This window comes from Saccostrea cucullata, unplaced genomic scaffold, assembly GCF_032062105.1.
Source record: "Saccostrea cucullata isolate Sc308-1 unplaced genomic scaffold, CSIRO_AGI_Scuc_v1 ctg4339, whole genome shotgun sequence".
Taxonomy (NCBI): domain Eukaryota; kingdom Metazoa; phylum Mollusca; class Bivalvia; order Ostreida; family Ostreidae; genus Saccostrea; species Saccostrea cuccullata.
This window is the reverse complement of record NW_026918112.1, coordinates 93,067-107,777: the sequence shown is the minus strand read 5'-3', so window position 1 is coordinate 107,777 and position 14,711 is coordinate 93,067. Positions and strand designations below refer to the sequence as shown.

Sequence of the window (14,711 nt, the reverse complement as noted above, 5' to 3'; positions counted from 1 at the left end):
TTAACCAAATAGTACGAGTTTTATTCCCAACTAAGGATGGTTGTATGTGTGATTTAAAATAATATTTATTTAGTATTTTGACCATGTTCCAAGAATGTATCGAGAAAAAATTATTTGGATGAATTTACCTACTGACATATTTGGGTTAAGTATTAATAAGAATTGTTTATCCAATCCAATGTTTTACTGGAATTTTATTTTCTCCTTGAATTTGTTTGCCAGTGATAATTGAAAAACCTCTTACATCAGACCAAGGATTTCGAACTAATCAGTAAGTGAGGAATATATAACACTTCATTTCAGATCAGAAAGCCATATCAAACTCGTTATAATTTGATGACAGAAACATGCCGTGACATTATCTCATTCTTCACGCATAAAATCCCAGTAAAATCTTCCTTGAATTTATTTCCGCGGTGTAGATATTTTTTCTGAAAGGATATATAAAGTTCTAGAATCCATTTCTCAAGGATTCATTTGTGGATAAAGGGCAAGAAGACCAGAAGGCGGTGCATGAAAAACAGATTCACATTGCAGCTTTCACATTGATGGATTCACATAAGAGGTATAAATTTTACTTTTTGACCAGAACCTTTTACAACATATAACTTTGCGCTTGAATACTGAATACCTATAGTATCTTAAAAATTTAATATGTCAACTGTATATAAAATTGTATTTCATTTCAACTGCGTTAAGGTACAAAAACCCTCTGCTCACTCATATAAAATTTTTCTTTAACTTTTATGATTTTCCAAAGGAAATGTATATACTGAATAAGATACAAACAATTAAAGTATGACTTGGAGGCTGCAGGCAACATTTGACAAAAAAGGTGCTTAAACTCGACAAATTTATATTGGAATAATAGACATTTGTGTCATTAAGAGTTATCTCTCTTATCAGAGTATCAATGCCATAAACCCAAGATTTACTGTGTTTTATTGAATAAGAATGAAAGATTAACAACAACCTGTCATAAATGGGGGGATAGCAAGTCACATACTTCTAAAAAGTACACTTTTCTACTTTAAATATATTTCTATATCAATTTTCGTAATGTTGTTTCCTTGTTTCAGATGATTCGTGATACCGAGGTATTTTGCACTGATTTATAAACAGAAGGTCAGTTTCTCCGAATGAAACCAGGAAATGCAATTTACGGAGCAGAAGGTATTGAGATCTTTCTCTTTTTCTAACCATAGAATAATGATTAGGTCATATAGTAAAATAACTAGATAAAAATAAAACAACAGATCTTTGAAACAGGATAAAGAAAACGGACCCCGGAAATTCTAGAAAAGAAATCAGGTGCCAAAGAAGAGTTAGCAACCCCTGCTGACCTGTCACATCCCCTGCTGACCGGTCACATCCCCTGCTGACCTGTCACATCCCCTGCTGACCGGTCACATCCCCTGCTGACCGGTCACATCCCCTGCTGACCGGTCAAATCCCCTGCTGACCGGTCACATCCCCTGCTGACCGGTCACATCCCCTGCTGACCGGTCACATCCCCTGCTGACCGGTCACATCCCCTGCTGACCGGTCACATCCCCTGCTGACCGGTCACATTCACTGCTGACCGGTCACATCCACCGCGAGCCGTACGAAGTAAGCAGATAGACGGGGAATTCTGTATTAAAATCTGGTAACAAGGTCATTATAACGACCATGGAATTTGCGAATTGCTTACTATAAACATGATCATCGAAATTTCATGCAGTAACATTAAATTATCTGGGAGTAGCCTGAATCGGTAAAAAAAAAAACCGATCACACTTAAAGCAAGCTCTTGTGTATCGGAAAAGTTGGAAGAAAAAAAAACAACATAAGTAACTGATAGCGTAATATTGCTAAATAAATGAAATTAAATGAAGTTTGAAAAGCTGAAGTCAACTACTTTGTCAATGATTACGATTTAGCTGTTAGTTGGTCTCTATCGTCGATAGTTATAGTAAAGCACTATTCCTTGAAGCGACTGATACAGCGTGATTTGTATAAAATGATATGGATAAATAGTACTATGCACATATCCGATTTCCTTACCATATGACAATTTTCTTGTTTGTGCAACCCGGAAATGCACACGCAACATACAAGGAAGCACATAGAATATAAAGATCACAATTCCAAGAAGTTTCTGTCAAAAATAAATAATGATATTCTTAGAAAAATATAATTTTGATTGATCCAAATGATTTTTTTTTTGTCTAAATGAAACATGTGGAGATACCGAACAGTATTCAATATCAAAAGTCCATAAAACAATACCAAACAGTATCAGAGCAAACAAGGACCTACGAAACATCAGGTGGGATCAGGCACTATGGGGGAGTAAGCATCCCCCTGTCGACCATTCACACCCGCCATGTGCTCCTTTTCATGGTGAAGAAATATCGGGAAAATCCGTCGTCAATTCAGTGTATAAAAAATAGTCTAACAATTAGAATGAAAAATGTCAGTCAGCATTTGACTCAATGGTAAATCGTATTTGCTGACAAGGTCATTGTATCGGCCATAGTACTTACAAAATAATGACATTAAGCTGATATTCTTGTTTCATCAATTTGGTTGACAATAATTTACCTTGTTTTAGAAATTGGAATCATCTGAGATATATAAACTCAGAATGCAAGTGATAAAGATATATTGCTGTTTAAGTAATTAAAGAAAGTTGACGATAGAAAAGTGAAAGTCATCACGCTTATCATATAGCTTGGTTGTAAGATTATGATTAACGTCTTTTTCAAGTAAAATATTCAAGTATGAAACAGATGTGACAGACTCTGTGGTATCTTTTATCTCAAGCTCACCAGGATATATCGTATCGACGTAGGAATGGAAATGACCATTGTAAATTGACAATACGTCGTCGATATATCTAAATGTCGAGTTGAAGGCCACAGAAAGTGTTTTCTTCTTTTCACGTGCAAGATTTTGCACAAATTCTGCTTCATATCAGGCGCGTAGCCAGCATTGAAATGAAGTGTACGCAGAAAATGGTCGGGGGTCTGGTGGCCGCCCTGAGGCCCCCAGTGGGTCCAGGGCGAAGCCCTGGTGGGGGAGCAGGGGGCGAAGCTCCCGGAAGCTCCTGGATTTTTTTTCAGTCATTTTCCTTTAAAAGAAATCACGCTACATCTCTTTTCTCAAGCAAACACTTAGCTAAGTTATACTTACATGGATACTTCAGGAAGAGAAGGATAATTTGATCAAATTAATTTACGAATGTTTTGGTATTGGAAAAAAGTTTCCAAGTGTGACAAGATAAAACAGAGAAGTAATTTAATAAGTTGTCATTGGAGTGAAAGTATTTCAAAATATAAACGAGGGTGTGGGTCTTTTGATAACCTTTATATTCTGATACCTTAAACAATGTGAGAGTAATAAATTGGTAACATCAGTAAAAGAAGATATTCGTAAATGATCTATATTTTTATTTGCTTTGTTCAGAATTTTGCCATTTTTTTTTTGTTTATCGATATTTATTCATTACTTCAACGGAAATTCTTGTATAGTTGTCCAAGACCCTTGTAACCTTTTCTTTAAATTAATGTCACTTTGATCGCTTATCTTCTTCAAATACATGTATTTGTCTGGATAATCAGGATTACGCGGATTAACAGTTGAACATTTTGGTTCAACAATATTTTCTTACTCTAGTCAAGAATTTTGGAATTCCTTTAAAAAAGACTGGATTTTAACGATATTCTGAACAAAATTTGAATAGAAACAATAAGACGTAAAATAATTTGAAAGACAGATAGTGCCTCTTTTTCTCCGAAATTCTTTTTTCTTTCCTTCTTTCTTTCTTTTTTTTTGAAAATGATGTGAACGCACTTGCGTACTTGCGTATAGGCAGCTACGCGCTTGCATATGAATATAAAAAATAGGTCTGCTAATAACAGAGCGCAATTTGTACCCATGGGAATTCTAATAGATTGTTGGAATAATTGGTCTCCAAAACCCACATAGATAATGTCAATCAGAAACTCAAGCATCTTATTGATCTCAACTTCAGAGTACTTGTGTGTGCAATCAGAATGTTTTTTAACGAAATAATTTTACAAAGACCAATGACAAGGTAAGTGAATTAACGAGTTCTATTTTTATTTTAAAAAAGCAGCTGTCATTGATACCAAAAAGCCTGGACTTTAATTTATCGCAGGGAATGGCTGTGAATAAAGTTGAAAAGTAAAAATAATTTTTTATGAATTTGATTAGAATTCACCTCATTTTAATTCCCGACCTATTAAAACTATACACGAGAAGAAGATCACTGCCTATGGCCTTCAACCCGACACTTACATATTTCGACGACGTATCATCACTTATAAATAGTTGCTTCCATTCATATATCAACTACTACAGAATATGATACATATGTTTCATCAATCGGCAATCCTCGGCTGACTCCGCTACGCTCCATTCAAACCTCGGATGTGATTGGTGGAGGAATACGCAACAGATCCTTACATTTCTCCGCCGGAAACTGCCTTATCACTCATTTCATATTTCGCTCTGCATAACGTTCTTCGAAAATGTTTCTTAATCTGTGCAATTCTTTATCGTAAACAGGTTTTATTTACATCCTCATGTTAATAGGCTTTGAAAGCAAGAAAAAACTGGTGAGTGTACCACAAAATAACTCCGATTTTAAATGTATGACATTTGAAAGAAATTCAAATAAGATCACATGACTGAATCAGCAAGATGGTAGATCACCGTTGACGTCCGAGGTTATGTGCGAGGTACGAGTCATCCGAGGAACTCCGATTGATGTTTCATATCTGAATTATATGAGGAAGAGGTTAATTGTAACCTAGCAACAACACTCAATGATAAACGTGATGACTTCACATTTCTTCTGTCAACTTCCCATGCATAATCATTTGGAGTTTATATCTTCAAGTTTATTTGATATGCTGGAGCTCGAGGTACATTAATTTCTGAAACGAACAAACTTTTGAGAAATAAGTTTATTAAGCAAGGACATCAACAACTTTGTGAAAGTCAAACATTTTGCAAATTCTACTATTGGTACAATGACCTTATCAGCAAAAGTAATCTATCATTTAGTAAAATTCTGACGGGTTTTTTTCATAATAATTGTAAAGAAACTATTACACCGAATTGTCACGGATTTTCCCGTTATTTCCCGATCATGACATTGAACACACGGTGGGTGTAACCGTGGTGTGATTTCCAACGACTTAACATTGCCAAGTACAAATTCAATTGAAGGAATTTTAGTCAATGAAGTTTTGAAAGTATCCTTTTATATTTGATCTAAGCAGTGCTTAGATTTACGAATAAAATTAATAAAACTATTCATTTATTCGAAAAAATGTTATGCATACAGAGTAGTGATCTGATACAACACTTAAGGCACTTATCTTCACATATTTAGTGTAAACAGGGTCAAAACGAACTCTGGATGTGATTTTAAATTCTAGTAAGTACTTAAACAATTTTATTAATCCAAACTACTCCATCGTAAAGGCCCATGATTATTCCATTTTAGTTTTTTTTGATTTGTTGTGTTTTTTTTAACTTTTATCTTCACTTTATCATTCCATCAAAGCGAGCTCGAGGCGTTTCCATTTCCTCTTTAGTTCTTCAGCTAAGCAAGGTAAACTCCTTGATTGCGTGCTGTTAACGCCCTATTCTAGAATTTTCTCTCAATCAGAGCCGTCACCATATACTGATGAATGGCTTCATATTTAGAACTTACTAGGCCATCAGGATGATTAAGCAGTGAGGGGTCTTTATCGTGAAAACGCCTTCTACATATACTACAGCTGTTCTATGACACGAGGATTCGGATTTTAATTTCTACTCGAAAGACCCGCAGTTTGAAGCTTGGAGAGGGAAAACTATACATATATCTGATTGACGTATGTCATTTGATGTCGCGGCTGTCTTTTGGACACTTTATACAATTATTCCAATGGAAAAAAATAAAGTCCAGGCTCTTTGATATTACTGACAGCTGCTTTTTCAATAAAAATAGAACTCACAAATTTACTTAACAAGTCACCTGTCAATTGCAAAATAAAAATTTTTAAAAACATTCTAATAGTACACACATGTACGTTATAGATTAATCAAAGATGTTTTAAAATTCTAATAATTTTTTGTTGTATTTTTTATCAGGTTTTCCAACAATCAGTAGGATTACCATTGGTTCCTGCTATGTCTCTTTATTAACAGATAAACATTCTGTAAGCTTTACTGGTTTGTGACCAGAAGAGCTTATGCCATAGTAAGGTGTCCGTCTGACTGTCTGTCTCTGTAACAAATATTCAAAACGCTGCTCCTCCTATAAATTTGGTCTGTTTTCAATATAGGTTGACTCACAGGTAGAATACACAAAGATACATAACTTATTGCATTGGTTTTTGATTTTGATAAACGGCTTGCCATGGTTACTAAAGGGTTTTGTGAAATTCCATTAAAACATTTCTTCTCCTACACTTTCTGTCTGATCTGTACAACAATATATTAAAGAAGTGTGGATACTCAAAAGTTCCAAAGAACTTTTAGACAATTTGAAATCATAAAATTTTACCAAAACCAACAGCTTAAAAACTTAAATACACAACCATTCCCCATGATAAATTAAAGTCCAGGCTTTTGGATATCATTGACAGCTGCTTTCTCAATAAGAATGGAACTCGTAAATTTACTTACCCGGTCATTCTACATTTGCAAAATTATTTTGTTAGACATATTCTGATTTCACATACAAGTACACTGTACTCTAAAGTAGACATAAAAAAGATGCTTGAGTTTTTGATCGACAATGTCTAAATGCTTTTTGGAATGGAAACCAGGTCTTCCAACAATCTATTGGAATTCCCATGGGTACCCATTGTGCTCAGTTGTTAGCATCTTTATTTGTGAATTTATACGAAGCAGAATTTGCACGAAATCTTATGCATGAAAAAACAATCAAACATCTCCTGTGGCATTCAACTCGACATTTAACTATATCGAGGACGTATTGTCAATTAACCATGGTAATTTCCATTCTTATTTCGATACGATATATCCTGGTGATCTTAAGATAAAAGGTACCACAAAGACTGACACATCTGTTTCGTACTTGGATATTTTATCTAAAAAAAAAAGACTTTGCTGGTAACCTAATAAACAAGCTCTATGATAAACGTGATGACTTTAACTTTTCTATCGTCAACTTCCCTTACTAATGCAACAATATACCTTCATCACCTGCGTATGGAGTTTATACTGTATATCTCAGTTGATTCGCAACGCAAGAGTATGCTCTACGCATAAACATTTTCTAAAACTAGTTAAAATAGTGACAAAAATGTTGATGAAACAAGAATATCAGCAGTCTCGTTTAAAGTCATCATTTTGTCAGTTCTATGGTCGAAACAATGACCTTGTTAGCGAATACAATTTATCATTGAGTCAACTGACTGCTGACTGACGTTTTTCAAAGTAATTGTTAGTCCTTATTGTTAACAGATTTTTCTGTTGTTTCCCGATCATGTCATGGAGAACACGACGGATGTGACCGGTCAGCAGGGGATGCTCACTCTTCCATGGCACCTGATCCCACCTCTGATGTTTTGGAGGCCGGTATTTGCTCCGCTCCTATTTATGTTCCCCAAACGAAGTTGGGGAACATATTGTTTTTACTCTGTTTCTTATTATTATTATTATTATTATTTTTCTTCTTCCTGGGAAAATTTTGTCCACGAGTGATCTTGTAAACTACACATCCGACTTAGGTGAAACCTTTTTAGGGTTAGTAGGCATGTTATGTAGAGTTGCCAAACAAAGGTCATTTTGCGCGCACGTGCTTGCAAGAGCGCGCACGTGCATTAGGTGAAATTACCAATGTAATGGATATTGCCGTAACTTTTCTATTTTTTGATGAAATTTTTTGAAACTCATAATGTAAGGATACATTAGTAGTATAGACAAGATAGCATGGTCAAAATAGCAAGATTTCACGCGCATGCACGTGCGCTTTGCTCTGATTGGCTGAAACTAAAGTATCAATAACTTTCTTGTTTCTTGTCATAATCCTTTGAAATTTTGAACATAGTCCTACATTATAATGATCTACCGCATGATATATAAGAATTTTCATGAAAGCATGCGCATGTGCGTGTGCTGCAAGCTGATTGGCTGAAACTTTAAATGGCTATATCTCCTTTGTTTTTTGACGAAATTCTTTGAAATTTAAAATATAGTCATGCATTGGGATATCCTACAAAATGATATACAAAAAAAAATCATGAAATCACGCGCATGCACGTGTGCTGCAATCTGATTGGCTGAAACTTTAAATGGCTATAACTCCCTTGTTTTCAACCAAGCAGGATGGGATTTAGAACATAGATAGATGTAAGGGACTCCTACAAGAAGGTATGACCATCATGCACGTGCACGCACGTGCGTGCATTTGAAACGAGTATATTTAAAAATACTCTTGAAAGACAAGATGATATGGTCATAACGCACATGCATTCACATGCGCTTGGGTGCAATGCTAAAAATTGAATATAATTGGTATCCTTCTGGAAAAACGTTGTTAAAGTCAAAAATGCACAGAGTTTGTCTTATTTAATGAAGCTTACAGGGAATATGGCACCGAAAGGGAGTTGGGGAGCGTTTGGGGAACATCTGTAACGGTTCCCGTTACAATTAGCACTAGTTTGTATTGTTTTATGTACTTTGATATTGAAGACTGTTCGTTATCCCTATTTCCTTCATTCAATGCAACGTGGCACACAGGTGGATTCATTCATTGTATATTGTTGAACGTCTCTCTCGAGAATTTTTCACTCATATGGACACGTCACTGTATGCCGTGAAGGGTTTCAAATTTTGACCTTTACTCGGCACTCAGGGCCATTGAGCCATTGAGGGATCTTTATCGTGCCAACGCCTGCCGCTGACACGCGGACTCGGTTTTTAAGGTCTCTCCGAAGGACCCGCAACTTTCACTTCAGGGTGCCGAGCGCATGGCGAAGGAACAGTTGCTACCAATTTTAACGACTAGATCAGTCGCGGCCGAGATACGAACTCACGACCTCCCGATCACGGAGCGAGCGCTCTACCGACTGAGCTACCGTGAACGGTGGCACACAGGTTGAGTACACTAAGGTATATAATTCGTTACATCAGTTTTTAATTTGTGGATACCCAAAATCTGCAAGGAACTTTTCAGTAAATTAAATCACATGGAATTTACCGAAACCAAAAACATAAAATCTTACAACTTTTCAATATGATATACGACCATTTTTCATCATTGACAGCTGACGTTACAATAAAAGTGAAATTCTTTAATTTACTAACATTGGCCATTTGCAAAAAAAAAATATTTGTTAAAAACATTCTAATTGTACACACAAGTACTCTGAAGCGAATATCAAAAAGGAAGCTTGGGTTTTTAATTGACATTATCTACATTTATATTGCCTTTGGAGACTATGTCTTCCAATAATCTATTGGAATTCTTCATGTTCTATAAGGTACCAATTGCGTCCCTTTATTTGCAGACTTATTTTGTTGTATTCATATAAAGCAAAATTTGTTAAAACTCTTATACTTGAAAAGAAGAAAACACTTGTAGTCTTCAACTTGACATTAAGTTTTATCGTCGATGGACCCATTAACAATGACCATTTCCATTCTTTTTCAATGAGATATATTTTGATGAGCTTGAAATAAAAGATACAACAGAGTCTGACATATATGTTTGATGTTTGGATACATCTCCATTGAAGTGAAAGACCTCACGACAGGTGCTAAAACAACAAAGAGCCCTCACTGCTCAATATCCCTGAGTGCCGAGTAAAGGTGAAAATCTAAAGCCCTTCATCGATAAATGATTATAAGAGTGAAAAATTATTCTCGACTAAAATGCATATAACATCATTATTTATGAACTGAATTGACGACGGATATTTCCATTATTTCCCGATCATGACATGGAGCACACCGCGGGTGTGACTGGTCAGTAGGGGATGCTCACTCCTCCATGGCACCTGATCCCACCTCTGATGTTTCGGAGGTCCGTCTTTTCTCTGCTCCTATTTTGTATTGTTTGATGGGCTTTGAAATTTGATATTAAATACTGTTCGTTATCTCCATATCCTTCATCAATCAATCAATCAATCATTTATTTTTAAATATTTCACTAGAAATAAACGTTGATGCTATTTTTAAGCTTTATAACAAACGAAACGACTTACTTTTCAATCGTCAATTTCCCTTACTTTTGCAGCAGGAAACCTTTATCACATGCATATCTCTCAGTTGATTCGATACGCAAGCTCTACATATGAACATTTCTATAACGAAATAAGTTATTGACAAACAATTTGATGAAACAAGAATATCAGCAGTCTCGTATGAAGTCATCATTTCGTAAGTTCTATAGTCGATACAATGACCTTGTCAGCAAATACAGTTTCAACAATACAATATCATTGAGTCAAATGCTTACTGACGTTTTTCATACCAATTGTATCCATTATCTATAAACTCAATTGACGACGGATTTTTTTCCGTTATTTCCTGATCATGACAGGGAGCACACGGCGGGTGTGACCGGCCGGCAGGGGATGCTCACTCCTCCATGGCACCTGATCCCACCTCTGATGTTTTGTAGGTCCGTGTTTGCTCTGCTCCTGTTTTGTATTGTTTACGGACTTTGTGATTGTATATTGTTCGTTATCTTCATATCCTTCTTCTTAGTTCTATGGTAGGTACAATGACCTTTTCCATGTTTTCAGCAAATGCAATCTATCTTTTAGTAAAACTTTTTTTTCATTCTAATGAATTAGTTAAGCCATTATTTGCACACAGTAAATATTTGACGGTTTATTTCGTAATTTTCCGAGCGTGACAAAGGAGTACACAGCGGTGTGACCGGTCGACAGGGGATGCTCACTCCTCCATGGCACCTGATCCAACACCTGATGCTCTAGAGGTCCCTCTTTGCTCTGCTTTTGATCTGCATTGTTTGCATGCACTCTTGAAATTGATTGTTTAAATATTGCTAATATATTATATTAGTATTCAAAATGTATACGATATAGGGTGAACTACAGGGAGATAACGAACGGTTGATTCGAGCTCAAAAGTCCGTTAAACAAAATACAAATGAAATCAGGAGCAGAGCAAACACGGAGTTTGTTTTAAATTCCAGGCTTACTTCCTTATTAAAGAGTAAAGTACCGGATATGTTTCTAAAACATTTATAAAAAGTTTTAGGCACTCATGGAAAAATAGTACATTAGCGAATCAAATGCACGAATGAAGTGCATTTCAAATTTAATTAACATATAAAAGTTAAAAGTTAAAATAGAAAAAGTTTATAGATCAAATCAGTAATGTGAGGACTTGTAAGCAAATATTATTGAAATGGTATTTGAGTCGTATTAAATGAATACATGTTCGGTGAAAGTATTTACTTTCATATGTACATTCGTCTTTTTTCCATAGGAACTGAAATAAAGCCATGACGACTTCCAAAAATCATTTTCTTAAAGAGACGTAAGTATTGCTCAAGACTTAATTCAATACATGTTTTACTGCAAATATATGTATATATATAATAAGGATAGATTTTCTAGTTCAAATTACATCGTATTTGGAGGATTATGGTGTATACCCGGTTGATACAATTGTCATATACTATGATTTTGTTTGATACTTTTCTCTTTTGGGCAATGTATATATATTGCAAATACAATAAAAACACATTTGATAAGAGAAAGTGTTGGGGATTGTCGATTTTCCTTTTTTATCGATGTAATCGTTATATCCAATAAATCTAGAATATAATCTAAAGGCACGAGAAATAAAAAACCCCTGTGAAGTGTTATTTTGTTGAAATATGAAGTTTTCCCATGCGTATCATGTCTTATTACTAAATTCTAAAATTAAAATGTTTGTTTCACCGGATCACATTACACAATACTGTAAAATTTAAGGGTAAAAGATAACGAATAGCGGTCAACCTTATAGTATCTACAAAATATCTATTGTAAGAACGTACTCCGGGAATTTTGAGGTGGGATCAGGTGCCTGGGAGGAGTAAGGATCCCCTGTTCACCGATCACACCTGTACCGAGCCTTTTGTATCGATTAGGTATCTACAGAACATTCTGTAGTCAAATTAAGTACAAATTATATAATTAATTATAATAACTATCAAAGAATTAAAGAAATGCTGTTTGAATGAAAAAAAAATGAAATCACATTTAATAAAATTCCTGTAACATCAACATTACTGATCGAAATCAAAACTTGCTCTTGAATAGTCGCGTATTTTTCAATAAATACTTACCCTCAATATCTAACACAAAATCTAGAAAAAATTCCCACTTTTTTTTCTAGAAGTTTAGGATAAAGATACCCAGTTTATAAGACTTTTTTAATATACTGGATCATATGATCTACTTTGAGCCAATCAGATAGCAAGCAACAATAGAGAAAAATAATCAATATATTTATAGATATTAAGCATGAAATATTCTTAAAATTGTTCTATTTATTGTAAAACTCATTTGCATAAAAATTTGTGCATTGATTTTCAAGCAAATCCTTAAATATTTTCTTATTTTTTAGATTGCATAATCAAAGCAATAAAAAACGTATATTAGCCCACAAAAATTTTCACTTTGGAAGCTCAAGAAGGGAGATAAATATCACGACCTCGGTGAAAGTCAAACATTGTGCACAGTGCCGAGGTGAATTAGAATTCCACTGCCACACATGTAAGCTGGATCTCTGCGCTTTTTGTAAGGAGAGGCACCTTATTCAATTGGACTCCAAACACCATGACGTCACAATATACAGTTTGAAGAAAAGATATTTTAAGAAGATAGAATCATGTGAAAAACATCCCAGCATGCCATTTCAAACATGGTGTCATTCGTGTGAATTTCCAATCTGTGTTAAGTGTGAAGGTCACGAAGAGCATGATTTTTTGGAAATTACATCAGTGTTTAAATTTTACAGACACTCACACAAAGACAGAATTGCGAACATCAGAAGTGTGATTCTCCTGCACAGACTGTCGATTTTGAATGACATCAAATCTGACTTCAGCACGTGTCAAATAAAAATAGCAATGTTTCAGAAGAATATGGCTTCCAAAGGTCAGGCACTTAAAGACCGAGTGGATGTGAGTTTACAACACTTAGATAAATTAAAACTTTATCTGAAATTTGTAGTAGAACAACAGAGAAAAATTGAAAACATTGAAAACTATGAACTAAAATTTGAGAAATTAGCAAACAAGCCTGCACAATTCTTGTCTTTTCTAAAGAAAACTCCAGTTTTAAAAATAAAAGATACTGCACTGCAACGAAGACGGAAATGTATAAATAGACAAATTTGTATCTTGCAGGATAAGAAACATAATGATGAAAGATCAGAAAAAACACATGAACGTTTCTTCTTCCGAAAGAACACCCCCGTAACCACAATGAAAGATCTTTCAGAAACCTCTACAACCACTGTTTTCCATCCGAGGTTCAAATTCGACAAACAGAATTTCATAAAGTTCCTGGGGGAAATCCAAATTACCGAAGGCGGGAAAAGGCGTATAAAACCCGAGCACCTGTTTGAATGGAAATATCCTGCTCAGTCCAATGGATTTGTCAGTGTGGCCACTGTAAGACGTGGCTACCATCTTTCCTGTTCCACAACAGACCTGGTGGCTGTCAGTGATGGAGTTGGTCTATTCTTGACAAATCTTAAAGGTCACACTTTATATCATCTAACTAACATACAGATGAGTAGTGGTGGTATACATACAATGAACTCTGCAAATGACCTAATTTTTATTGACAACGAATTGAATATCATTAAACTATCATCATATACAAAAACAAAAATTACACTGATAGAGAAACCAAACCCTTGGGAACCAATGTGTGTCTTCTGCTCTTCCACTGAAGATCTAATGTTAGGGATGGGAATTCATGACGTGGATAAAGATCATTATTCAGAAGTTAAAATAATTCGATACAACAGCAAAGGAAGACTAGTCCAGACCATTCAACACAACAGTGCAGGTCAGGAACTGTACAGTAAACCAAGATACATCACAGAGAACCGTAATGGAGATGTTATCGTGTCCGACAACAACCGTGCTGTAGTGGTGACAGATAGACGAGGGAGACATCGCTTCTCCTATACAGGACCTCCATCGGGTCCGCGATTATACCCTTATGGCGTCTGTACAGATGCGTTGTCACACATCCTGGTGTGTGACGGTACCACATACTCGGTACAGATGATAGATGAGGGTGGTCACTTTCTGGCACGGCTACTGACAAAAAGAGATGGGGTTTATAATCCACATAGTCTAGTTTATGATCTTAAAAATCAACTGTTACTAGTCGGATCTTCCACCAACGACAAAGTGAACGTATACAAGTACATAAAACTTCAGAGTTATTTCACTTGTGATGATAAATAGAGCATCAAAATTAAACTGATGCTTATACATGTATACTGTGTGGATATTATCTCACTGGTAATTATATCAACGATGAAATGTTTAACATATTACTAGTACATGTATATCTTTAAAGTATATACACTAAAATGAAACAAATTAACATTATAAATTTGCATGTAGATGTTGTTACACAAGCAGTCTTTTATATTTCGGATTAAGATTTATAATTAATTATTTGATTAAATCA

At 35.2% G+C, this 14,711-nt stretch overlaps 1 protein-coding gene across 1 annotated transcript; it reads left to right on the top strand.

Annotated features, from left to right (window-relative positions):
• Nucleotides 1-237: 237 nt before the first annotated feature.
• Nucleotides 238-14,608, top strand: LOC134249619 (uncharacterized). Its single transcript, XM_062731983.1, has 3 exons — nucleotides 238-565; nucleotides 11,494-11,544; nucleotides 12,622-14,608. The coding sequence occupies exons 2-3, from the start codon at nucleotides 11,510-11,512 to the stop codon at nucleotides 14,480-14,482; spliced, it is 1,896 nt and encodes a 631-aa protein (XP_062587967.1). The 5' UTR covers nucleotides 238-565; nucleotides 11,494-11,509; the 3' UTR covers nucleotides 14,483-14,608.
• The last annotated feature ends 103 nt before the right edge of the window (nucleotides 14,609-14,711 follow it).

Excerpts from the sequence above, each read along its gene's own strand:
- LOC134249619 (XM_062731983.1), top strand. The coding sequence starts at position 11,510 with ATGACGACTTCCAAAAATCATTTTCTTAAAGAGAC. Across the intron at positions 11,545-12,621 it reads AATCATTTTCTTAAAGAGAC|ATTGCATAATCAAAGCAATA; the intron begins GTAAGTATTGCT and ends CTTATTTTTTAG.